This window comes from Odocoileus virginianus, chromosome 5 (genome assembly GCF_023699985.2).
Source record: "Odocoileus virginianus isolate 20LAN1187 ecotype Illinois chromosome 5, Ovbor_1.2, whole genome shotgun sequence".
NCBI lineage: Eukaryota > Metazoa > Chordata > Mammalia > Artiodactyla > Cervidae > Odocoileus > Odocoileus virginianus.
The window spans coordinates 28,395,562-28,423,390 of NC_069678.1; the positions used below are offsets into that span (position 1 = coordinate 28,395,562).

Sequence of the window (27,829 nt, forward strand, 5' to 3'; positions counted from 1 at the left end):
CTGCAAAGAATATCATCAATCTGATTTTTGTATTGACCACTTGGTGATGTCCATGTGTAGAGTCTTCTCTTGTGTTGTTGGAAGAGGGTGTTTGCTATGACCAGCGTATTCTCTTGGCAAAACTCTATTAGTCTTTGCCTTGCTTCATTCTGTACTCCAAGGCCAAATTTGCCTGTTACTCCAGGGATTTCTTGACTTCCTACTTTTGCATCCCATTCCCCTATAATGAAGAGGACATCTTCTTTGGGTGTTAGTTCTAAAAGGTCTTGTAGGTCTTCATAGAACTGTTCAACTTCAGCTTCTTCAGCATTATTTGTTGGGGCATAGACTTGGATTACTGTGATATTGAATGGTGTTCCTGGGAAATGAACAGAAATTATTCTGTAGTTTTTGAGACTGCATCCAAGCACTGCATTTTGGACTATTTTGTTGACTATGGCTACTCCATTTCTTCTAAGGGATTCTTGCCCATAGTAGTATATATAAAGGTCATTTGAGTTAAATTCACCCATTCCAGTCAATTTTAGTTCACTGATTACTAAAATGTCAATGTTCACTCTTGCCATCTCCTGTTTGATCACTTCCAATTTGACTTGATTCATGGACCTAACATTCCAGGTTCCTATGCAATATTGCTCTTTACAGCATCAGACTTTACTTCCATCACCAGTCACATCCACAACTGGGTGTTTTTTTGCTTTGGCTCTGTCTCTTAATTCTTTCTGGAGTTATACCTCCATTGATCTCCAGTAGCATATTGGGCACCTACCAACCTGGGGAGTTCATCTTTCACTGTCCTATCTTTTTGCCTTTTCATACTGTTCACGAGGTTGTCAAGGCAAAAATACTGAAGTGGTATGCCATTCCCTTCTCCAGTGGACCACATTTGATCAGAACTCTCCACCATAACCCCTCCATTTTGGGTGGCCCTACACACATGGCTCATAGTTTCACTGAGTTAGACAAGACTGTGGTCCAATTGATCAGATTGGTTATTTTTCTGTGATCTTGTCTCCTCAGGAGATTCTCAAACACAGTTCTGTCTCAGTCTCTGTAGGGTCTGTGGGTCCTGGTGCACACAAAGTATGTTTGAGCCCTCTGAGCATCTTTGGCAGGTATGGGGTTAGATTCTAAATGTGATTTTGCCCCTCCTACCATCTTGCTGGGGCTTCTCCTTTGCCCCTGGATGTGGGGTATCTCCTCAAAGTCGCCGCTGTGCCACAAAGCCACAGCTCCAGCACCACACAGTATCTTTTATGTTGACATTTTTTTGGTAGTAAAAGGTTTAAATACTTTTTCATTTTTTTGGTGTGTGTATTCTATAGCTCTTTTCTTTGTGGTTACCATGGGGTTTACATTTAACATACTAGTTAAAAATTCTAATTTAATTTATACTAGCTTAACTTCAATAACATATAAAAAAATGTCTTTACACTTGTTTCCAGTCTTTTCAATTGTTGAGGTCCCCTGAATTACATCTTTATACACTGTGTGCCCCTAAACATAAGCAAGTATTTTAAATACATTAGTCCATTAATGAAGTAGAAAACAACATGTAGATTTGCAAACCACAATTACAATATTACAAGCTTATTGACTAAACATTGTCTATTCAATGTATTAGTCTATTAAATCCTGTATATAACAAATTTAGCAACTGATCACTTTTACAATAATATTAGCTTTTATAATTGTTCCTGTATTCTCTTTATTACGATCTGTATTTTTCCATATGGCTTTTAGTTATGACCTAGTGTCCTTTCATTTGACCCTTGCAAGATTTCCATGAGCATTTCTTGCAGGAAAGGTCTGTTTAATGGTTAACTTTCTGAGCTTTATTTAGGAATATCAATGTCTCCTTCACTTTTGAAGAAACAAACAACAACAACAACAACAACAACAAAAACAGTCTTGCCAGATAGGGAATTCCTAGTTGAATTTTTCTTCTTTTAGAACTTTGTATCAGTCCACTCCTTTTGGCCTCCTAAGTCCTGATGGAAAATCTTCTGATAATCTTTGAGAATCCCTTTTATGTGGATATTCACCTGTCTTATGTAATTTTATTATGTCTTGATGTGGACTTTGAGTCAGTTTTACTTGGAACTCATTGGGCTTCTTGGATATTTATATTCATCAGATTTGTTTTCAGCTACTACTTCCTCAATCATTCTGGCTCTTCCTCTCTCTCTCTCCTGGGACTCACAGTGTGTCTGTTGGCCTGCTTAATGGTTTTCCACAGGACATTAGCCTATTTTCACTTTTCTTCAATTTTTGGTTTGTTCCTCAAATTTGATAATTTTCATTGTCCTATGCTTAGTGATTCTTTCTTCTGCATACTCAAATCTCCTTATTTCTGTGAATTCTGTTTCAGTTACTGTACTTTTCTGCTCCAGAAACATTTTCTATCTATTGATATTGCCATTTTACTCATACATTGCTTTGCTTTTACTTCCTCCACATCTGCTGTTAGTCCCTTGAGCATCTTTAGAACAGTTATTTTACTCTTTGCTTAGCATATCTGCCATCAGATCTTATTCAGGGCTAGTTTCCATACAATTATTTTTCTTTGAATCACTCATATCTTCCTGTTCTTTTGTATGTTTTGTTGAAAACTAGTCATTTGATTTTACGTTATGGTAACTCTGGAATTCAGATTCACCCCCTTCTACAGTTTGCTCATTTGTTACTGTTTTTGGCTTTTAAATTATTGCATGCTGTATCTGTGTCAAGGATCAACCTGAATTGTAAAACCCAAGGTCTCCCCATATTTTTTACCCTTTCCTTGGGATTAGTGGTCAATTTCTAATCTTCCCCATATGTGCAGTTTTTTTGGAATGTCCTAGTCTTTAAGCATGTCTGGCTCCCCAAAGTGGGAAAACTAAAGAGGAAAGGCAAAAGGGGTGACCTGGCTTATTATTCCCCTGTAAGTCACTTCACTGGGGGTGGTAGAGATAGGAGAGATGGATTACAAACATGGGAGGTGTAACAACCATGGCTGCCAATCTCTGCACCTCTGTGATCAAAAGCAGCATTAACAATCATGGCATAGATACCCCAATATTTAAGAGTTCAGGGTTCTTTTTGCCCACCCTGACTCCTATTAGCAAGGTGCTCCAGGATACATATATGACTGCCTGCCCACATGGTTGGGGTTGGGAGACTGGTTGCTATTACTACGCTAAGAGCTGAAACTGGTATAAATTAACTACAATTTACTGTCCAAGATTTTGTCTGGAAGTTGCAAGCCCTAGACTCCAGAGTTCCAAAATAGTGACATCAGGCAGATTCTTTTGGTGCACTATAGAGGTGCTAAGTTGGACTCCTGGTACTTCCTACCCCATCATCTTCCCAGAAACCTCTTAGGTATGTATTTTTGTGTGAACAGTTTTTGTTGTTCTTAGATTAATACTCAGAAGTGTGGTGGTTAAGTCACATGTTAACATTACTACAAACTTCCTCGAACTATTTTGTAAAGCAGGTTGTACCATTTTGTAATTTCACCAGCAATATATGAGAGCTGTAGTTGCTCCACATTCTTGACTAATCTTGGCACTATCAGCATGTATTTTAAGCCATTCTAATAGGTGTGTGGTGCCATATTATTGTGGTTGTATTTTGTATTTGTCTAAATAGATCAAATTGCCAACATCCACTGGATCATCAAAAAAGCAAGAGAGTTCCAGAAAAACATCTACTTCTGCTTTATTGACTATGCCAAAGCCTTTGACTGTGTGGATCACAATAAGCTGTGGAAAATTCTGAAAGATATAGGAATACCAGAACACCTGCTTCTTGAGAAACCTGTATGCAGGTCAGGAAGCAACAGTTAGAACTGAACATGGAACAAGACTGGTTCGAAGTAGGAAAAGGAGTACACCATGGCTGTACATTGCCACCCTGCTTATTTAACTTATATACAGAGTACACCATGAGAAACGCTGGGCTGGAAGCAGCACAAGTTGGAATCAAGTTTGCTGGGAGAAAAATCAATAACCTCAGATATGCAGATGACACCACCCTATGGGAGAAAGTGAAGAACTAAAGAGCCTCTTGATGAAAGTGAAAGAGGAGGGTGAAAAAAAGTTGGCTTAAAGCTCAACATTCAGAAACTAAGATCATGGCATCCAGTCCCATCACTTCACAGCAAATAGATGGGGAAGCAGTGGCTGACTTTATTTTTGGGGGCTCCAAAATCATTGCAGATGGTGACTGCAGCCATGAAATTAAAAGACGCTTACTCCTTGGAAATAAAGTTAGGATCAACCTAGAGAGCATATTAAAAAGCAGAGACATTACTTTGTCAACAACAGCCTGTCTAGTCAAAGCTATGGTTTTTCCAGTGGTCATGTATGGATGTGAGAGTTGGACTGTGAAGAAAACTGAGCACCAAAGAATTGATGCTTTTGAACTGTGGTGTTGGAGAAGATTCTTCAGAGTCCCTTGGACTGCAAGGAGATCCAACCAGTCCATCCTAAAGGAGATCAGTCCTGGGTGTTCATTGGAGGGCCTGATGTTGAAGCTAAAACTCCAATACTTTGGCCACCCGATGCGAAGAGCTGACTCATTTGAGATCCTGATCCTGGAAAAAGATTGAGCGCAGGAGGAGAAGGGTACAACAGAGGATGAGATGGTTGGATGGCATCACCGACTCAATGGACATGAGTTTGGGTAAACTCCGGGAGTTGGTGATGAACAGGGAGGCCTGGCGTTCTGCGGTTCATTGGGTAGCAAAGAGTCGAACACAACTGAACTGAATGGATGATGTGTAACATCATTTCATGTGCTTATCTGCCATCTGCTAATCTTTGGTGAAGTGTTTACAAATTTATTGTTCATTTTTGCTTTCTCATTTTTATAGTTCTTTATATATATCCTGGATATTCTTTTGTCAAATATATGCTGCCCAAAGATTTTCCCCAGTGTGCAGCTGCCTCTTCATTCTTCCTGGTGTCTTCTAAATAAGATTTTTATTGGATGACATCTAATTTATCTTCAATGGAGAAAACTTTTGGTGTTGTATACAGGAATTCCTTGTGTAAGTAATGTCACACAGATATTTTTTTCCTGTAACTTTTGGTCTGTATTTCAAATCAATTTTGTGTGAAAGAAAGTTTTTAAAGGTTTTTCTTTTGGGGGGGGGGGAGGGCGGGGATACAGGTGTCCAGTTATTCTAACATCTTACATTGAAATAGCAATCCTCTCTCCACTGAACTGTCTTCTCATTTTTGTCAAAAATTAATCTGCCATACATGTGTGGGTCTACTTGTGGACTTTTCTATTTCAGTGATCTATGCATCTATCCTTTTGCCAAATATTTCCTTGTTATTCTAGCTGTATAATAAACCTTAGAAGTATGTAACTTAAGTCATATAATTGTTGATTTTTTTAAAATTGTGCTGGACATTCTGGTTGCTGTTTTTCCAAAGAGCTCTGAAAGTCAGTTTAGAAGTATCAACAAATTATCCTGCTACAATTTCCAATTTGAAATTAATCTATTTGAGGAGACATCACAACAATCATGACTCTTTCAAGTCATGTATACAGTATAGTTCTCTGTTTACTTAGACCTTTCTTTTTTATCAAAATTTGGTGGAGGGCCTTTGCCATAAGGGCCTAGTACACATTTTCGTAGATTTATACCTAATTATTTCAATTCTGGTACTACTGCAAATGTTAATTGTAAAAAAAAAAAATTCAAGGTCTAGTAGTTCATTGCTAGCTTATTTACTGACTCCTACGTATTTAATTTTACAATCTTGTTTAACTCAATTGTAGGAGCCTTTAAATGGGAATTTTCTACATAAACAATCATATCATCTCTGTATAAGAATAGTTTTATTTCTTAATTTCCAATTTGTATACTCTTCTCTTTCTCATTTTAGGCACTGGCTGTCAGTGAGATGTTGAATAGTAGTCAATGTGGCCTTCCTTGACTTGTCTCCCCTTCCTTTGCGGAAAAACATTTAGCCTTTAGGACTTCCCTGGTGGCTCAGACGGCAAAGCATCTGCCTACAATGAGGGAGACCCAGGTTCGATCCCTGGGCTGGGAAGATCCTCTGGAGGAGGAAATGGCAACCCACTCCAGTACTCTTGCCTGGAAAATCCCGTGGATGGAGGAGCCTGGTAGACTACAGTCCATGGGGTCACAAAGAATCGGACACGACTGAGGGACTTCACTTCACTTTGAAAGACAACTGGGAGACTTTGCAGACACTTTTCAGCTTAAGGAAGCTCTTTTCCATTCCCAGTTTACTGAGTTTTTACCAAGAATGGATATTTAGCTTTGTCAAATGTTTTTCTTTCATTTATTAAGATAATCATAAGCTTTTTCCTATTTAGTCTGCTGACAGGATGAGTTAACATTTATTGATTTCAAAAGGTTCAACAGACTGCCTTTCCCAATATAAAGTTCTCTTGGTCATGATTTTACGTATTGCTTGATTCAACTTGCTAATATTTTGTTGCAGATTTTTGCATCTATACTTATGAGAAAGAGAAACACACAGTATTCTTTTATGACCAAGGTACTGCAGGCCTCTTAACATGAATTTGGAAGTGTTTTGTTGTACACTGTTGTTGGTTTCTTCATTTAATGCTTGGCAGAATTCACAAGTCAAGCTCTTCAGGCCTCCAAGGAGACTTTTAACTACAAAGTAAATTTATTAGATATAGAGTTATTCAGAATTGAGAAGTAGGTTAACTGCTTCTCAAATAAGTTTACTTAAATACTTTCAGGAAGTTGGCTCATTTCATCAAAGTTGCCATATTTATGGAAATAAATTTACTAAAAATACTCCAGTATCATTTACTTACAACCTGAGAGGGAAGAGGGCTTTTCCCTTGCTGTCAGGCTAGAACTATTTCAATTGATCTTCTCAGGAACTAGTTCTGTTTCCAATATTTTCAACTCTTTTCTGTCTACAAGTTCATTGATTTATAATTATTTTCATTATTTCCTTGTTCTGCATTCTGTTTATTCTTTTTCTAGTTCCTTAGGGTAGAAGGTTAAATTTATTATCTTTCTTCTTTTCTAATAAAGCCAAATTCTCTTAAAAACCCTCCTTTCAGCTGGAGTTTCCAAATTTTGATGCCGTATTTTCATTTTCATTCAAGTACTTCCTAATTTCTCTTAAAAAGTCTATCTTGATCCATATATATATAACATGGAAATGCATTACTTAATATCTAGAAACTTGAACTTTTTTCAGATATTTCTGTTACCAGTTGAGTTTGCTCAGCTAAGATCAGAGAATTACATGATTTAAGATTCTTAGCTTGCTAAGAAGAATAATTATCTTCTAAATTCTACTGCTGGTTAGTTCACTGGGTTGGGCAGAAGAAAAACCTTACTCTTTTAAAAACATAAGAACAGATACACAGTCCAAAAGAGATATAACATTATACTGTGGTATTAAAATTTCATAAGGATGATTAGAAAAAAAAAAAAAGTCTAAAAATTCATGGAGGTAGAAGGGCAAAAAATGGCTAAGAAACACTGGATTAGAGGTGTTTCATTATTTTATTTTTCATTTAAGAGGTGATTTATTTGTCATACAGAAAAGTGTGAGAATGTGTAACAGATTCCATATCCCAAGACCCAAATTTAATAATGCTAACATTCAGAAAAATATTCAAATACCTTTTTAAAAGAAAATTGCAATATATGTTTATAGAGAGAGAACCCACTCAAATTTCACTCTTTCCCCTCCATCTTTTTCTTCCACAGAAAGATATTAAATGTTTTCATAAATAATATATAGCATTTTATATGTACCATATTAAGCTCTGAAAAGATTCATGATAAAGAAATTAATCAGCTGTTCATATTTTCTTCTGCAATTCTTAAATTTTCAAAGATTCTGGTATATAAGTACTAGAGAAGTGGTATATTGATGCCATACCATAATGTAATAAAAAAGAAATGTCCTATGTAGTCAAATACGCTTTTACTGATTTCTGATATACATATAAATATACACATATATTTTTAAACATTGTCATCCCTTTAAATCTTTATATATTATATCAAAGATACTTCATTGATCTCTTAGTTTTTCCCCATGGTATTAAAGCTTAAGCTCAGTGGGTACAGAATCTCTTTTTCCTAGTACTTTTTCAGTATTTGGTGAGTCTTGGTTGTTTATTCTAAATTCCCTATACTATCCTATAGTTTGCTTTCAGGAAATTCCAGTGTATAATACATAGTAGCTTAAGTTATGGGGGTGGGAATTCTATATCTATTTCTGAGAATCATCAGTTCTGTCTCTTACATGCCTAACACATGTAGTTTAGCTGTCATCTCTACTGAACAATCCTCCTGAAATCACTATCTTTTGCTTTACATGCATTAGTAAAAACAATTAAATGTAATAAAGTATCTTATTAACTTAAGAGTTGAAGTTTATCAAAAAACTTCATGACTCACAAAGGGAAGTGTTCTCTTCTTATAGGGTGTTAGAAGATCAAATTACCATACATAAACAGAGAGTCCCTTGGACTGCAAGGAGATCCAACCAGTCCATCCTACAGGAAAGCAGTCCTGGGTATTCATCAGAAGGACTGATGTTGAAGCTGAAACTCCAACACTTTGGCCACCTGATGTGAAGAGCTGACTCATTTGAAAAGACTCTGATGCTGGGAAAGATTGAGGGTAGGAGGAGAAGGGGACAATGGAGGATGAGATGGGTGGATGGCATCACCGACTCAATGGACATGAGTTTGGGTAAACTCTGGGAGCTGGTGATGGACAGGGAGGCCTGGCGTGCTGTGGTTCATGGAGTCACAAAGAGTCAGACACGACTGAGCGACTGAACTGATCTGAAACACTCAGTACAATGTTTTTAAAATTTTAGGTCCTTAATACGTATTGATTCCTTTCCCTTACTTCCTTTCAAATTTCAAAGACTTAATCTCTCAAGACATTGGTTTTTGAAGGAGTTTCACTTGCACAGCAAATACTTTCCAAATCATCTAAACCAGCAACTTGTATGCTTTGCTGTTGTCTAGTTGCTAAGTCACGTCCAACTCTTTTGCAACCCCTTGGACAATGGCCCACCAGGCTCCTCAGTCCATTAGATTTCCCAGGCAAGAATACTGGAGTGGGTTGCTGTTTCCTTCTCCAGGGGATATTTCTGACCGAGGGATCGAACCCACGTCTCCTGTATTGGCAGGCAGATTCTTTACCTTTGCGCCACCAGGGAAGCCCAACTTGCATGCTATCATTTTTTTTTCTTTAATTTGTTGATTTACATAATCAGGATTATGCTCATTCTGTTAATGACTAGGGTAAGGTGAAGAGCACTTGAATTACTTGAAACTATATGCCTCCTTAAATTTTACACCCTAGGAACCTCCTCTGCTTTACACTAGCCCAGGCCCTTGTAAAAGGCATAAATGGAAAACAACCACATGGCAAAAAGAGTTTTATAGACTTCATATTGTAGCAAAACATTTGTTTTTGGCTGCCTAATATCTAAGTTTCTTTTTTGATTTTACAGTGCTATGCTTTTCCTTGAGAGAACAAGCCTATTCCCAACTTTCAAGTCACATGTTTTATATGAAACTTCACTTCTTGCCTCAGAGGTGAAATGTCTGACCTACACTTGGCCAGTGTGCCAAATCTCTCTGGCAAAAGGAAAAAGTTACTATTGTTTAAAATAACTGAAAATCCATGACAGACTAGCTATTTGGGCTCTTGCTATGTAAGCACTTCTCCATCTCCATAATTTCTAGACACCAAAGATCCTAAACTTTTCAAATAGTTTCCTGCTCCCTAGGTGTGGCAAGGAAGAATCTGGGCATCTCAGTGATAACTGAGGTGGAAAGATGACTGAATTTTTACTGAAAGTCTCAGAATTTTTATATCACCTTCAGTATCAGGGTGAGTTTAGAACCATCACAACCACCACTACGAGAGCTAATATTTATTGAAAATGTGACACACTCTCTCTCTCTCTATATATATATATACATACACAACACCAGACTTAAGTATTTTATATCCATCTAATCATCTTTATAATAGTCTCAAGGTAGCCATTTTTATTATTCCCATGGAAAATGGGGAAAAAATGTCTTAAAGCAACTAAGGCATGGACACAAGATTTGAATTTAGAACCTATACCTGTAAAACCACTTTAAAAACACTATTTTTCAGTGAACTATTAAGGCTGAAATTCTCAACACTACAACAGGATAGGGACTCCAGGGTTTTATTTAGGTTGATTTTAAAAAATATTCTTTTTTGGTGTGTTTGTGTTAGTCACTCAGTTGTGTCCAACTCTTTGCGACCCCATGGACTGTAGCCCACCAGGCTCCTCTGTCCATGGGATTCTCCAGGCAAGAATACTGGAGTGGACTGTCATAAACCTGACAAATTTACACATTCCAAGGAATAATTTAGCTTTTGGCTCACTATTCCTATCATAATTAATGATCATTTCAAAAAATGCATATGATCCTTTCAATATCCAAGTTTCTTAATTTCTTGAATTCATATCTTTATATAACCTCACTTTCACTCAACTACCATACTCCATTCTAGAAGTTACTAATTATGGTACTCTAATATTTTCAATCTCAGTCCGTTACTCTATTTCAACCTCCCAAATTTCCTACCTCTAGGAAATAACAACACATCTTCAACCACACTGCAATCTCAATGGATCATACCATTTCTCCATTGTGCCTGAAACTCCATTTTCTCAGTTTGCTCATTACCAGATTACTTTCCATGTCCCTCCTTCATAATCATTCTTTTGATTATGTCAACACCTTTCCCCTCTCACTTTTTGTTATATTCATGTGAAGAAATTCCAACTTTAAAAATCTGACTGTCCACTCAATAGCAGTACAAAGGCTAAACTGGGAAAAACACAAAACCACACTGACTGATCTCAATTAAATTAACAACCATGGACTTCAAGTAGGCACTTTTTAAGTAATATCCAGCAATCCTTCTAAGCGTCTTTTTCTCACTTCCCTAAATATCTATATTACATCTTTCCTCAATCCATTTTTCCCCAACACTTCATCCCTCTACTTCATGACCTTGCTTCCTATTAACTGAGAAAATATAACAAAAATTTTATATGCTCCCATTAGATATACCAAACTGCAAATATCTAGATCTTTATAATCTGCCCTTCCTTCCACTGCTATTAATGAGCTGTTTACACACCCATCTTTAAAACTAACCCTTCTATTTATACATCATATCTATGGCTCCAGTGACATTTCTCTCACTCCTGCATCATGTCTTTATTTTTTCTCTACTACATTAGGCCATACAAATCTGCTATATTTTCGATCTTTATCAAATAAAAACAAAACCTTCTTGATACTATATCTCCTTGTATTAACAACCCATTTCACCATTCCCTCAGAGAGCAAGACTCCTTAACAGTTGTCTTCGGAACTCATCTTTCTTACATCATCAACAGACCTAACATATTTAATCACTCCTTCCTAGTTGAGCTTCTTTATTCATTTGGGATTACCTACTCTTAGTCAAGTTTTCTTACCACTTGACATCTAAATATTAGCATGTGCCAGGGTTCAAATCTCCATTCTTCTATTTCCTACCTTTAAATTTTTCACTTACCTTATTTCACAAAGCTATGAGTAAAAGGGAAGAAGCTGTAATATACAACATCATTCCAACAAAGATCTAAGTGACTCTAAGGTAAAACTGTTACTACATACTCACAGAAGAGTATCAACCAGAACAAATTCAATAAAACATATCAATGTTTCCTACTTAACATACAGCTGAAGTTAATTTTACTAAGGGAACAGAATAATTTTATAGAGGAAACATTTATACCACTGCATGACATTCTGATACACTGGCAGACACAACAATGAAAAACTGTTAGGGCAAGTATACAAATTCCCTAACCTGTGAAAAATCCCCCACCACTTAAGAGAAAAAACAAAATCAAAACAACAACATCAAAATCATCAAAACTCAGCCAAGCAAAACTACTCTGAGAATAATTACAAAAAATAAGATTACTATTAAAAAAAGTGTTAAGTCCATCAGTATACAAGTGAGAATGAAAAAGGGCAATATTTGTAACCATAAAAGAAAATTTCTATTTAGTATTATAAAATTATGATAAAAAAATTTATGTAATTATCAAATTACACTTTCCTCAACATATAGATAACAAAGAAAAATTAAGATCATTATTTTAATTGGAAAGAAAATAATTTATTATATGAGGAAGATGATTAAAATACATGTGACAGATCTCTAATAAACTGATTTAAATGCATATAGATTTAATTTTTAAATACACTTTAAAAGCTATTACGCACAGTTCCATAGTCCAGGTGGTCAATTTCATCTCCACAAAGGTGGAAAGCACTTGAGAGATAAAAGGTACCTAAAACACCATAAAAATTCATTAAAAATAATGATTACTGAACAGTTCACTAGTTCTAAAATAACTAAAAGCTAGAACATTTATATTTAGAAAATTAGTGAATCATGTCAGTGCAACAAAATTTTAATGATCTAACAGCATATAAACTGACTTATAACATTAAAAAATAAAAATTTTAACTGTGCCAATAGAAAAAAGCAACAGCAATTTCAATATTTCCTGCTTTTGGTACTCTTTGAATGATAATGATTAACAACAGAATTTTGCATTGTTTTCATAGTACTATTAGTAGGATTTGCAAGAAAAGGGATGCAAAGCCTCCAATGTTGTATTTTCCTACTAATAAAAGTTTAGGTGGCTAGGGTGATGTCTTGGATCCACGTAATCAGTTTAATCTACCAAAGCAGTACTCAAATTGGTCAGTCCTTAGAACCACTAAGGGAAAATTAGATTCTTGGTCCTGATTCCAGAGATTCTCATCTATCAGTTCTATGATAGAATCCAGGAATCTTAACATATAAAAATCCCTCCTCAGTGGTTCTCAACCTTGGTTGTACATTAGAACCAATGCTCTGTGAGGTTAGAAAATACTGATATCTACGCAGAAATACAGACCAATTAAAACAAAACTCTAGGAAGAAATCCAAGCAAAATACTTTTTACTTAAACCACTGCTCTTACATACCTACCAGAACTGTTTCTTTCCACTTACTGTGCTACCCTGAGTCAACTTTATCTTTTTCCCTCTCTGCTACTCTTTTCTGAATCCTTTTATTTTGTTTAGAAAAAGAAAGGGAAAAAAGATACTTCTACTTGCTATCTCAAAGGAGATTTCCATAAAAAAACCTCAGATGTTTGCTACTTTTATCTGGAATTCACACTGAAATTCAGTTATTTAAATTTTCAACACATGTATTTTTTATAGGGGGGAAAAAAACCCTTTCCCCAGTCAAATTTTATAACAGGTTATAGAGAACACCTAAACCAGATACACCATGAAAGAGAAAGCATTTATGTTACTCAATTAGACTTAGAAAATATATAAATAGAAGAAGAATAAAATCTGTGTTAAAGTGAATGCATCCATTCTCCAAGTAAATAAGTCGACCTGATTCACTAACTTTCTCTGGAAAAACTACATAACCTAAAGGACAGCACAGAAAATTCAGCAAAAAATCTAAAAACCACATAAAAGATTTGTTCAATCAACACAGATAATTTTAGAAATACTTAATTTCAATACATTGTAAAAAAAAAATATTGCTTAAGCTGGATCAGTGGGTTGGGGAGAAACAAAACACTTCTAGGAAAATAAAAAAAACACTGCCCCAAAAGGATACGACAAGAAAGGATACACTTTGTATGACAGTATTACAGCAGTATTTACGCAGGGATGCTTCTAAAGAGGAACAGCAGAATGCAGTTTAATTTTTCTCTCATATTTCATGTTAGATTTACAAATAAATGTTTACTTTAAACACACAGAAAATGGTTTATTTTCATCTGCTCTTCTAAGGTATTTGTAAGACATCTGACTATACCAGTATAGATACTTTACTACAAAATTCAAATATTCAAGGTGCCTCCCAAAGGGAATAAACATTAGCAAAACTTTATATAATTTTTTCAGCTTAACCATGAGTAATTTTGGCCCATTTATTCATGTTCTTCCATTATTCTAAAGCAGAAAGATTTAAAACAAAATGAATATATTTCCACTCATCTTTCTTAAATCAACATTGACATAAAATGCTTCATTTTATCATTTTTAATTATTAAATTACTTAATTATGAATTAAAATTACTTAAAGATGAAATACTTCATTCCAAAAAATATGGATATATTTCTGTGAGGAGGACAATTAGAAATGAGCAATGCAAATTCTCATGTCTCACCAAGCGTAACCAACATGTCCTAACTTGGCAGACACTTTCCCAATGTTAGCAGTAAAAAGTCCAGTATCCTAGAAAACCTTATTCACAGGAAAACTAGGAAAACTGATTAGCCAAGGCCAAACACCCTTGCAGAACTACTGAATCAGAAATTCTGTATGGGGGTTAGAGGAAACCCAGTAATCTGTGTTTTATCAGGCTCTCTAGGTGATTACAATACATGTTAAAATTTAAGAAGTACTGATTTATTCTAAGAAAAGAAAGTAAATTAAGAATATTAAAGATACATTGCCCTTATAAAATTCATTCTCTCCAAATTTAATTTTTTACATACAAATGAGCTTTATTCCAGAATTGTGAAGTTTAATGAATATTAACAGCATAGTAAGACGGTCAGAGTGATGGGTTCTTTAAAAACATTACTCAGGCTATCATCCTTTCTTAATTTTCTCTCAAAAAAGTCATCCTTTTAGTATGTTATCTCCACACTTACCTTTACTAATTTTTAACACTTTCTTTTTCCTTCTTTAGAATCTTGTTTTGGTCTAGCAGATCGAGCAAATTGCTAATATTTAAAAATTAAGGTTTCCTTCAAAAATATGAAAGGAATCTTTTCTAAAGAATTATCAAGAACATCCTAATGTAGGGTAGCAGCAGAGCTTTTAATTTCTCTATTTGTCTTCCTACTCAGTCATTCGTCAGTATTTCTTGAATGCCTCCTAGCTGTTTATGATGTGGGGGAGGAGCAAAAAATTTTCCCTTCTGTTTAGTCATTTTTTACACCTAGACCTCTGCTCCTTCATTTATCCCACTGATTTCTAGTTTGAAATTGCATTAACTGCGGAAAATACGATGGCTAATCAATGATATATTGTTATTAAAATTCTTAAACATAAATATGAATTACAATAAAATATAAAACTAACTACAATGAATCATATCTTCTTTTTAAGGATTCTAATGTATTTCTGGATACTGTACTATCTTTGGTTTAGCATGAGTATATATATTTTAAGTATTAAATAAAATGTTTAGACTTGGCTGGATTTTAATAGCCTCATTATGCTTATTTTCCTATAAAAATCTAAATAACATTGTCATCTGACTCAAATGTTTATATTATAAATATTTATAACTGAATATTCTCAAGCTGGAATGCAAGCTGCTGAGATTTCCAAAGCATAATATAAAAATTAGTTTCAACTATACCCTTACTGCTATAAACTCAATCTGGAACCAACTAACTTGAAGGATACAACCACCATAGGTTTTCCAAAAAGAACATATCCATTAGCTTCCTTTAACGCTTTTGCTGCTGCTCTTTCATTTGGAAGTCCAATGAAAGCTTGTCCTTTCATGCGACCTTCTTTCATCAAACGTATATCAAACCTAGAAGTCAAAGAAGAAAGAATGTTTTGACTCAAAAAATGTCAAAGAATTCTAATTGTGAATGGGAATGTGTTAAAATTCTGCTATTTCAGAATAAAAATGACTATACTATCTGATTCGCACATTACTTAGGCTTTCTAAAATTATATTTTATATTCTGCTTTAAAATTGTTTTCATAAGTAGGTGATGTAAGTTGATGATGTTCTTATCATTTTTTAACTATCATAAAAGCATATGTGATTTAAAAAATCATATTACTTGCAACTATAAAAGTAAACAAGTTTTTCTTTCATCTCTCTTTTTTAAAAGTTCTATGCAGCCAATATAATACTGTTTACTCAAGTGACAAAAACAACTATACGATGAGGAATAAAAGGGTTGACAGAAACTATAGAAAAGTAACATGGAATTTCAGAGGAGAAAGGGAACTTATTGATCACCTAGTCAAAAATCACCATTTTACAGACGATGTGTACAGAAATTGAGTGAATTCTTCAGTGTTACACTGAGAGCTAAAGTTAGGGCCAAAAACACAAACCAGATTTTGTATTCCAAGTTAGTCGTTATTCCCTAGTGTATAGCTGTCAACATTTTGGGGGAGGAAACTATAAACTACTTAAAAAACAGACTATAATTTAAAACTAAAGTACTGCCTAGCATTTAGTCTATGAGACTAGCAAAAGCATATAAAGAATTTTTAAGAATCAAAATGTGCAGTCAAATTTTTTTCTAAAAAATTCACAAGACTAGTCCCACAGGAAACAATTATTAATTTATCATTTTGATGTGTACAGCTTCTCAATACAGAATTACTTTTCCTCTCAAATGGTAATGGGAGGCAATACTGGAAATAGAAAGGATGCATAAACATGGTATGTACATATACATATACACACAGACACATGCATATATATATATAGACACATACAATAACACAATACATTTGTGTGTGACATACATACATTGACACATACACACACACACGGATGTATATATTTTTAAATTTTTTCTGCTTATACAAAGGCAACAACAAGAACAAGGGTTAGTATTTTGCACATCCAGCAAAATAAACTTTTGGTATCCTGATAAAAAGAGGTATCTGCCACTAATGAATATAAATGGACAGTTTTAAAACACAGTGTATGCTTATTTAAAGAAGTACATTGCCCAGGTTAAGACTTTAAAAATATTAATTTTACATTAATTAGTCACTTCTCTAGTTAACTTCCATTCAAGAGTCTCCCTCCTTACATTTTCTAATTTTTACTTCTAATTTATATGGCCAAGGTCATATATATTTTAGAGTTAACTAATTATAAAATTTCAAAGAATGAAATTCTAACTTCAAACATTAGCTTTTAAATCATTTACAATCATTATCCTTCTCTTTTGTACTCATAAAATTGGAAGTCTTTCCAATTTTCAGTCTTTCCAACTGAAAGAAGAGAAGCTACCACACAGTAACAATCTAAAACACTTGGCTTTCGTACCATATACTCCTGAATTAATCATTAAAACACTAGTTTTCAAAATCTAATCTTTGGACCAGCAGCTCTGGCATTATCCACGGGCTTTTTAGAAACACAAATACATCCACCCTATCTCAGCTTAGAAAACCATCCTTTCTAGGGATGGACCAAGGAAATGGTTTTCTAAACTCTTAGGCAGGTTAAAGTTTGAGAACCACCACTTTAGGGTTAGGGAAGAAGTCTAGAATTTATGATGAAACCTGTTTCTATAAATGTTTTATGAAACTCAGTCATTAATATTCATTTATGTATTGTTTAGAGCTGCTTTCACGTTACAAAGACAAAACTGAGTAGTTGCAACAGACACTGTAATACTTTAATATAAAAATATTAAATTTTTTACTGTTTATTTAAAAAAATATTTGCTGAAACCTGATCTAGATGTCTAAAAGATTAATTATACAACAGATATGAGCAATTTCTTCATATAATTTTAATCACTAAAGGGAAAATGATATTAAAAAAGGGTTAATTTCTAAGAGAGTAAAAACAAAACATAATTTGAGAATATACATGCCACTTACATTATCCGCTGTGTTTCTGATGAAAAGTCAACATATCTTCCAAAAATAAATTTAAGGTCCTAGAATTTCAACAAAGAAAAGACCAATAAGGAAAACCAGGGGAAAACATGCAAAATAATAAAACCAATTTATAAATTTCAGCTTACCTTTTCCTGAACATGTTTAGCTAAATTCTTTACATAAATTCTACAGTTTGGTTCACCAGGTTCGTAACTTCTAAAAACTGAAAGTGTTTCCATTTCTTACATAAAAACAAAGCAAGACAAAGATATAAAATTAAGACAGCTTCATCAATTTTTTGAAGAAAAACTTTAACAGCATTCAAATATAACTGCTAAATAGACAAATAAGCATTAAGAAAATGTTAAAATCGTAGAAATTAATGACAGTGTTACTAATGGTATAAAAATACCCATTAAAAATCTAAAGTGATAAGTTAAAAAATTTCAGGCATCTAGAATAACTAAAATGTATCTGATAAAATATTTTCATTAAAGCACTTTTAAGCTTAATTTTAAGAATGAGTTACTTTATTTGAAAGACTGAAGCAAATAAAGATGCTATCAAACATCTGTGTTATTGTTCTGATTAAAGTCAATCTCCCTAAGTACTAGACACAAATATATTCAAATATAAAACAAATTACTTACAATGTAATTATCAAGAATTTCACACAAACTGTGGGTTCTGAATCTCTACGTAGCTACTTCTATTTAGTCTCTGAAATGTGTTCCTGACAACTATATGTTTAAGCAAAAATGCAATTTGGAAGTCTGTTTCCCATTATTATGAAAAAATTATAATGTGTCACATGTCAATCTAAAATCCCTAAATATTTTAAGATATATTAAAATAGGAAAAAATCCATTAGAAGTAAAAAGCTATCATATTAGGATATAAAATTCATAAACACAGGCTTTTAATTACCAAAGAGTTAAAACTGTATTTTTAGACAAACAATTGCTTTGCATACATCTCAGACACAGTATTGTGATGGTCTATCAACTGTAACCTGAATACAGAATTCCATACTGTTGGTTATACTGACTTAAGATGTCATATAAAAGTTTCAGAAATGAAAACTTTCTTCCAAATACTCTGGGAACATTGTATTGAGGAATATCTTCCCTATAAAGTATGAGCACTAAAAAGCAAAAGTGATGATTAAAAACATTTAACTGAAGAGATGTCTTGAAGTACATGCTTTAGTTAAAGTAAATAACATGAAGAGATTTGTTTTGTTTTTGAAGGGCCAAAGAAGTGTAAAATAGAAAGTAAGTTCTGGTTTATTTCATGAAATTACCTTCTCGAGAAATTCTGCCCTTTTCCAACTCCCTTCTAGAAATACATTCTGATGGCATTTCATCAGAGTCGTCTTTAATCTCCTCTGTGGTGTTCAAATTTGGTTGGGGGAAGATTTTTCCAAATCCTATATTAGATGCATCAGCTTCAGTTGCAGGTAAGTCTAAGAGTTAACATTGATATTAGCCATTAAAAATCTTCCCTTCAAAATAGTTTTTCTTTTCCATTTTTAATTTTTACGATATTTTCTAGCACTAAACCCCTTTGGTGTTTTTCTCAATGCTTTGAAACAGTGGTGAGCAATCTTTTTCTATAAAGGTTCAAGCAGTAAATATTTTAGGTTTTGCAGGCCATATGGTTTCTATCATGACTATTCAACTCTGACACTATAATATGAAAATCACAAAATAAGACACTTCCATTTGAGGATACTAAAAAAAAAAAAAAAAAAAAAAATCCATCCATTATACCTCTCCCCATCAAAAAAAAAAAAGTCAATACTAATGGTGGTCCTACAAGAGGTCAGGAAAAATATGTATTTGCACACTTACTCAATTAGGAAAATTAAAATCATTATAAATTTTTAATTCACAACACAGCAATATAATGAATTTCATTCAGAAAACATGAATTTTAGCTTCAGTGAAAGTTAAACTGATTTGGGGTAGAGGGTTGGGAAGGACAGAATTAAACATGCAGTAGAAAAATTCCCAGTTATACTACCTAAAAAGGCAAACAAAACCTTAAAAAATCTATGAAAATGATGCAAATAACATGCCACACTTAGGATCTTAAAAGTCTCCTCTAACACATTTAGAACCAATTTTAGTTTTATTTAAAAAGTTTAAAATCAATAGTATTCCATGACACTAAGGAAGACCTAATTGCACATTTTAAATATACTCATAAATACTAAAAACAGAAGCACATAAAATTTAATTCTAATACAAAAAACTGATTGAGAAAATTTTTACATAGCATGTTAAAGAACTAGAATATGCTTACCACAATTTTCTTCTTCACAATTTTGTTGCTTTTCTAAATCTTTCTTAAATGCAGCTTGCATGTCAGTAGATATATGGAATTCAATTTTTTTATTACCTACAGGTTGTGGTTGGTCAAATACATCCGAAGGTAACAACACTGGATGTAAACTGCTGTTTATAAACAATCATAGCATTACTTTGTAATTGCAAACAAAATTTTGAGAAAAACATTATTTCATATTAACCTTAAATTTAAAACATTAACACTAATAAAACACACTAGAGGCACTGAACAAAGTAACTTACACTTAATACTTTAAAAATCCTAACAATTATTCTCATATAGATATTATTAAATTCTTAGTTTAGACAGGTAAGGTGTTTGAGGTTAAAGGATGTTAAATAATTGCATAAAGTCAGTCAATAAATGACAGAGATAGAACTTTAGGACTATTGATTCTAAACATCAGGATATTGGGTCAGGATATTGGCCAATACGCCAAAAAGTTCATTCTATGATTAATGTAAGCATTTTATGCACTGTATTCTATATACTATATGTAATAAATCTATGCTGGCCAATGGAGTAGCCATAAGCCACATGTGGCTAATAAGCACTTGAAATCTTGCTTATGTTCTAATCTGTACTTATGTTCTAAGTACAAAATATACACCAGAGTTTGACAACTTTGTGTGGAAAAAAAGAAATGTAAAACATTTCAATAATGTTTTATATTAATTGTATTTTGAAATAACAGTTGAGGTATAAGTGGTTCAATAAAATACATTATTAAAATTAATTTCATCTTTTAATGTAGCCACTGGTAAATTTACTTGGTTCACATTACAGCTGACCTTTGAACAACTCAAGAGGTTAGGGGCCCTGACCCCAGAGCAGTCAAAAACCTGTATGTATATAACTTCATCAACCTTCCATATCCATGGTTCCTCTGTATTCATGGATCCATATCCATGGACTTAACTAACCTTAGATCATGTAGTACTGTAGTATTTACTGAAAAAATCTGCATAAATATAAGTGGATCCACACAGTTAAACCCACGCTGTTTAAGGGTCAACTAAATTAGCTTTTAATTGCTTGGTGCTGTTATAGAAATTAAAAGCATGGGACTGTGATGTCAAAACATACACAGGTGGGAAATATGCATCATATTATGTACACTTAACATGAGAAAATAATTCTAAAAAATCCAAAGATTAAAGACCCATTCCTATAAAAATGTAAAAACATCATTTTAACAAACTTTTCTCAATTTATGAAGTTACTTACAAGTTCAAAGTAAATTTACCTTGTAGAAAAGCTGAATAGAATTAAAACTGTAATTAATAGCAATTTTCACTGATTAAGATATCTAAGTACACAGAAACCCATGGCAAACAGGCTAATAATTTCTACCATAATTTCAAAAAAAAAACTTGTTAATGCAAAATGTCAGATCATCAGTCAAAAGGGACAATACATTTCAAACAAAATACACAGTAATAAACACTATTTCACTGGCAATTTCTCTATTCTAACACAAAGTTTAAGACATAGTGGGAAATTAATTTATATCTAATAAAATTCTTTCATACTTATAGCCCTGATCATCACCCCACATCAGTGTATTTCCTGAAAGCTTACTATAAGATGATAAAATCTGAGAGAAATTTTTAACTTTTTAATGTCAGTGGTATTAAAATGGTTCCTTCAATGTATTCAAATATCGTAACATAACATTTAAGGAAGGCAGGTATCTCCACATCCTTCTAGCTTTCCCTTTCATCATTTCTATTCCTATGCACCAAACTGCCTTACCTCTGGAAATGTACTTTTTTATTCAAATTGGATCTCTCTTCCCTGAGCCATTTTTGCTGCTCCTCCTTCAAGCCCAGCTCAAATTGTCTCCTCTGTCTTAAAGTCTTTCCAGATTTCTTACCTGGCTGTGATCTCTCCTTTCTCACAATCTTTCATTCTCAGTTACATCTTGTTATAACATTAAATATTATAAATGCTAATACAATAGTCATCTGTGCATATGTTTTACCTGTCCATAAGACTATTAACTTAATGTTTGAAAAGGTAGCACTGAGCTTTGGAAGCATGCTCCAAACCCCACAATATTTAGCATAAAACTTATCACACATTGAATAAATATTTAAAGGTGGGTCCTGTGTATTAAAGCCATGTGAACTTTTACCTGCTAGGGTACTCTGAAGCGAAAAAATGTTTGATATCAGGTAGTAAAGTTAGGAAAAACTAACAAACTTTCATATAAGCACACTGGTAATGCCATTATCAAAACTGTCAGTACAGGAAGAGAAAGAGATAATTAAAGTAAATTAATTTTGTTTTGAATAATACCTTAAGTGCATGCAAGACATTGACTATACAAACAGGAAACTAGAAATAAAGACTTTGGAACTCAGGAGTTTAAATCTAGAGATGGAGATTTGGAATCTATCAGCTACAACAGAATCATAAAAATTAATGATATTAACAAGTAGTAAAAACATATGAACGGAAAATGACCACAGACAGGAGTAAATGGAATCCAATACTTAAAAAACAAGTGAGTGAGTGAGTGAAAGTCACAAAAGAAAAAAGTAGGAAGAAAAAGAGAAAGAGACAGAGTTAAGATGAGAAACAAAAAAATTAAAGGTGGACAATTTTGAAACCTGGCATAGTCAATAGTATCAAATGCTGGTCAACTTTGAGAAAATTAGGGATACTTGTGAATTTGGCAAATAAGAAATCACTGGTAAACCAAATGGACTGATAAAAGTCAGAATGAGAAATGATTTCAGTTAAGCAATTAAACAAAGTATATAAAGAACCCCTATCCTATAATCTAGAACAAAGCTACCTGTGTGAAATAGATGATGGTATATTCAACATATCCTTTATTTTTCTCTTTTTTCTCACATGGCGCTGCTTTACTGGTTTTGGTCTTTTGGGCTGAAGATTTGCCAGTTCCATTAGTTTGGTCATTCTACATTAGCGGAAAGAAAAGTAAATAAGATTTATGTAAAAGCTCAGTTATTTACCATTGTTTTTGTTAAGCTTAAATTTTTATTTGAGCTTATAAATTATAAAATGATTTGTATGGCTTAAGTAGAATCTCTAAGTCATAATTTAAGATATATTTCATTTGACAAAAGCTCAAGTTATGAATCTCCTTGATCAATTTTCATCTTAGCTTGAAGGAACTGGGAATTTTCTTAACTGCAATCTGTCAAGTTTTAAAGATATGTTTTATTATGAAAATTACTAGTTTCCCAAATAAATGACTGTACTTTGTGCCAAAAAGTTAAACAAGATACACTAAATGTAATCTTTGTAACTTTACTGCTCTTTCCTTGACTGATATTCAACAGAGCTTACAAACATAGTAAAATTTTGATTCATATTCTAATTATTAAAGAAAACCTAGACTTAAATACTTTATTTAAAAATATTTTGTGCATAATTGTTGGAAAGCATCCTTATATAAATAAGATAACTTACACCGTTCTTGAAAACAAGAGTTTTCAAATACTATACTCTAAAGTGGCTTAATCAATCAAGGGTTGACAATTGATACTTTGTATATAACTTATCTGCATTATGATTATGAATATTTAGAATAGATCTTGTCTAGCCTTTCTTGGCTCTTCCACAGGATCAGATAGTGTTTCCACAAAGCAAGTTCAAAACCATTATTCGCAGCTCTATTTCTCCAGAGTTAAATTTTATTTTAGGCTCTGCTGAACATTATTAACAACTTATTGCTCTTTTCCAGAAGCTTTAAATAAAATATATGTAGATCATCAAGAATAACCAATAAAAGAATAATTCATTTGCAGTAATTATTATGAATATTCTTGTATAAAATTCTATGAAGTTGCTCTAGAAATTACTCTGAGGTAAATAAAGTCCAGGAAAGTAAGCTGACAAAACAGAAATACAACCTAATTTTGTTCTATAAAATCTTCACAAATACTGAAATTAGTGAATAATGAATCACTGCCCCTAGAGGAAATTCAGGATTAGGTTCCTGCAAGCATGTGCTCACATTTCACTCACTGATCAATATACACCTCATTTTATGTTTGTTTACTTTTAAGAACATCTTATTTAATATATATTTTTGATTCAATAACACTGAACTCATAGTCAACAGCACTAACTCAGGCCTCCTAAAACACAGGATTTTCTCCATAAAATACATCATAGCCCTCTTGATTTTGGAAACCCTAGACAGCACTTCAACACTACACTTGGGGGCATTTTAAACAGCAAAACCAACAACAAACAGCACAAAAATGTGAAAAACGTGGTATGTATAAACAGTAAAAAGACCCTTGTTTACAGTATAAGAGCTGAAATAAGAGGACAGAATGTCCCTTTGTTCTACTCCATCTAGCAATGTGCATGTCAAATGACTCAAATTTTTCACCATTCTGTACATGCCCATGTCTGCCAGAAGACCGTAAAAGCATTGCAACTACTGATGTTGAAGTTATAAATAAACTGTAACAAGTGGGCAAGTTCTCAAATACAGAATCAACAAAAAACGATGATCAATTTTATACCATTATCAATCAAAAAAAATTACTCGTTATGCAAAAATTTTTCTTTAGGTCTTGATTTCTAGTCTCAGGTCTTAATCTACAGTATAATGGGGAGCTGGAGATGGACAAATGCTAAGAACCCTGAATTAGGAAGAACTATATGCAAAAAGTAAGAATAGTAAGAGAATCTCATTCATATACTTTATGTTTATTAGAATCTACATAAATATTTGACATTACATACCTCTGACGGTCTTCATCATCACTGCTTTCATATTCTGATTCTTTACTAGATAATTCCTCATCCTCATCTGGCAAAGGAGGTTCCTCTGGTGGCTGAGGAGATGTAGGTGGAAGAGGTGCATGTAATGGCATATAGTCCTCATACTAAGTAAAAACAAAAAACACTGTGGTAATCTATGATGTTTACAGAATAGAAAATTATTTCCATTCAGATACATGACTCTCACATTTCTCTATTCCTCATGATTTTCTTTTACACATTCAACATATACTGATGGAACACCTGCCTTAGTATACTGACTTTAGTTGATCACAAAACTTGTTTCTTCTTCCTTGGCACCTAGCTGGACTAAATTTCCAAACTTCCCTTGCAGTTGGATTTCACCTGAGTTTTAGTCAATGAAAAGGTTAGCATAAAAGCTTCCCACACATAAAATTCTCTCTTGTCTTTTTATCCGCAGGCTGCATGGTAATGTCCTCACCAACCAGGGAATGCACATAATGCAGATTAACTTGGGTCTTTTTAGTGACAGAAAAGAACACCATCTGCCCTACTTTTGGAATGAACCTGGCATGAGCAAGAGATAATCTGAATTGTGTTAAATGACTAAAATTTGAGTTTTGTTTAACAGCAGCTAGTATAATCTTAACTATTATCCTCGCAACATGCCAGGCATTGAGGTTTCAGAGTTACAAAGAAAAATTATGAAGCTAATATAGACATTAGAAAAGCAATCAATGCACAATACAAAAGCAAATTTTCTATTTATATGTTAGCCTTTTAAAATAATTTATCGCTGCTATTATCTAAAAAAGTACTAAGGGGACATTTATACAATGGAATCTTACTCAGCCCGAATGAAGCAGTGCCACTTGCAGTGACACAGATGGACCTAGAAACTGTCTTACTGAGTGAAGTTAAGTCAGAGAAAGACAAATATCATATGATATTGCTTATACATGGAATCTAAAAAAATGGTACAATGAACTCATTTAGAAAACAGAAATAAAAGTTACAAACATGACTCAAGAATCAGTCATGAATCCGAACAAACTTATGATTACCAGGAGGGGAGGGAGGGAGGGATAAACTGGGAGATTGGGATTGACATATATACACTACTATACATAATATACATAAGAACCTATTGTATAGCATGGGAAACCATTCAATAATCTACAATGGTCTATATGGCAAAAAGAATCTAAAAAAGAGTGGCTATATGTATATGTATTAATATAACTGATTTAGGTGTGACTACACACCTGAAATACAGCACTGTAAATCAACTGTACTCCAATTAATAACATAAAAAAACATAAAGTACTGTACTGCTGCCACCGCCAAGTCGCTTCAGTCGTGTCCGACTCTGTGCGACCCCACAGACGGCAGCCCACCAGGCTCTGCCATCCCTGGGATTCTCCAGGCAAGAACACTGGAGTGGGTTGCCATTGCCTTCTCCAATGCATGAAAGTGAAAAGGGAAAGTGAAGTCACTCAGTCGTGTCCGACTCCTAGCGACCCCATGGACTGCAGCCCATCAGGCTCCTCTGTCCATGGGATTTCCCAAGCAAGAGTACTGAAGTGGGTTGCCACTGCCTTCTCCAATAAAGTACTGAGTATTACAGCAAACAATAGAATTACTAAAATTACTCAAGAGCAGATATAACCTACCAACAAAATTATTGATAGATTTGTATAGTAAACTCTAATAAAAAATTATAAACCTTTTTTATCTTTTGCAAATGTAACCTACCAGCAATAAAACCAGAAAGATGGAAATTTTAGACAATTCAGCTTGTTAAATGTAACTGTCTTATAGGATAGAACAACGTTCTAGATCAAAGGACTGAATAACCCTAAGAGAAATAATGGCCTCTATTACCAAAGCATTGCTTTAATATTCTGGGGAATTCCCTGGCAGTTCAGTGGTTAGGACTCCATGCTTCCACTGCAGGGGTCATGGGTTCAATTTCTGATTACAGAACTAAGATCTCACATGCTGCATAGCATAGCCAAGAAAGAAAAAAAAAAAAAAGTTCTGGCTTTTCCCCAATTTCAGTTCTCCTCAGGACTATTATTAAGTTAACTTTGCATTGGTTCTTCACTTTCAATAAACGTTAGAGATCACTGGCACAATATTTGTAAAATTTAGCCTCAATAACCTCACCACAAGAAGAGAAATCTTGAATGTTGAAAATTCCAAGAGCTTTCTTACCATGGGAGGCCGGGTAGTAATTGGTCCAAAAGGTGTGGGCAAATTCATTTTATTCATAAGATGAAGCACCTTAATAAAAGGGATAAAACATTTGAAATCAAATAGAAAAATCATGATTCAACTCACATCTGATAATGTACTCAAAAACTTTGCAATAACACAAGTGATAAATTTAGTGCAAAGGATCACCTCTTGCCTTTATAATTCCAGGAAAAGACTAAACTGGTATATCTCAGGCACTGGTATATCTTAGAAGATCAGCCTTCCTAAAATATTTATCAATTGTGCAAAATACCATCATTCTCATTATTAAAAATGTCATTTTCTTACAATGTAAAATTTACTAAAGTGTTTTTTCCCTTGATTATTGTGGAATTATGAAACATAGAGAAGCATAATAAAGGAAATCATCATCTATATTTTTTACTTAAAAGTATCTTTTTTTTTTTTTTAAGTCATCTGTATTTGTTACAACTTTTTAAAGCAGAATGTGACTTGAGCACTACATTTCCATTCACAAAACTTGCTCCAAGTTACTTTTCCAGCGGCTTTACAACATGCCTGAGCAGGCTTATAAGTTTGCTACTCTAAACAATATTTTTCTTTGGAAAACAAGCCCTATGTATGGACAGCGACTCCAATCAAGTTGGTTCAGCTTAACACACTAACTTCTAGAGGCCTGGCACATGCAGTCATAACTACAGGGGATGGAAGTTTTAAAAAGTATATCCCAGAAGATGAAAACTTGCTTTAACAAGTGTTTCTTTTAAACATCACGGTATATACTTCAGAACACTTCAG

The 27,829-nt window shown here is 33.7% G+C and overlaps 1 protein-coding gene across 7 annotated transcripts in view; it reads right to left on the minus strand.

Moving 5' to 3' along the window:
- Positions 1–27,829, minus strand: part of RNPC3 (RNA binding region (RNP1, RRM) containing 3) — a 45,219-nt gene that overhangs the window by 8,057 nt on the left and 9,333 nt on the right. Inside the window, exons 6-16 of one of the 7 annotated variants that reach the window (XR_011487758.1) lie at positions 27,029–27,097; positions 24,812–24,954; positions 22,881–23,006; positions 20,033–20,184; positions 19,029–19,190; positions 17,872–17,966; positions 17,726–17,784; positions 15,539–15,671; positions 14,776–14,847; positions 12,322–13,788; positions 1,724–4,579 (exon numbers count right to left, since the gene is read on the minus strand). Coding sequence is in view for 4 of the 7 variants with exons in the window: in XM_020906102.2 (XP_020761761.2) it covers positions 14,788–14,847; positions 15,539–15,671; positions 17,726–17,784; positions 17,872–17,966; positions 19,029–19,190; positions 20,033–20,184; positions 22,881–23,006; positions 24,812–24,954; positions 27,029–27,097 (999 nt within the window). In the remaining 3 variants the exon portion in view is untranslated. Of the gene's footprint in view, positions 1–1,723; positions 4,580–4,835; positions 6,647–7,500; positions 13,789–14,775; positions 14,848–15,538; positions 15,672–17,725; positions 17,785–17,871; positions 17,967–19,028; positions 19,191–20,032; positions 20,185–22,880; positions 23,007–24,811; positions 24,955–27,028; positions 27,098–27,829 lie in introns of those variants that run through there. The other 6 variants (XR_011487759.1, XR_002316283.2, XM_020906105.2 and 3 more) reach the window with 6 other exon arrangements.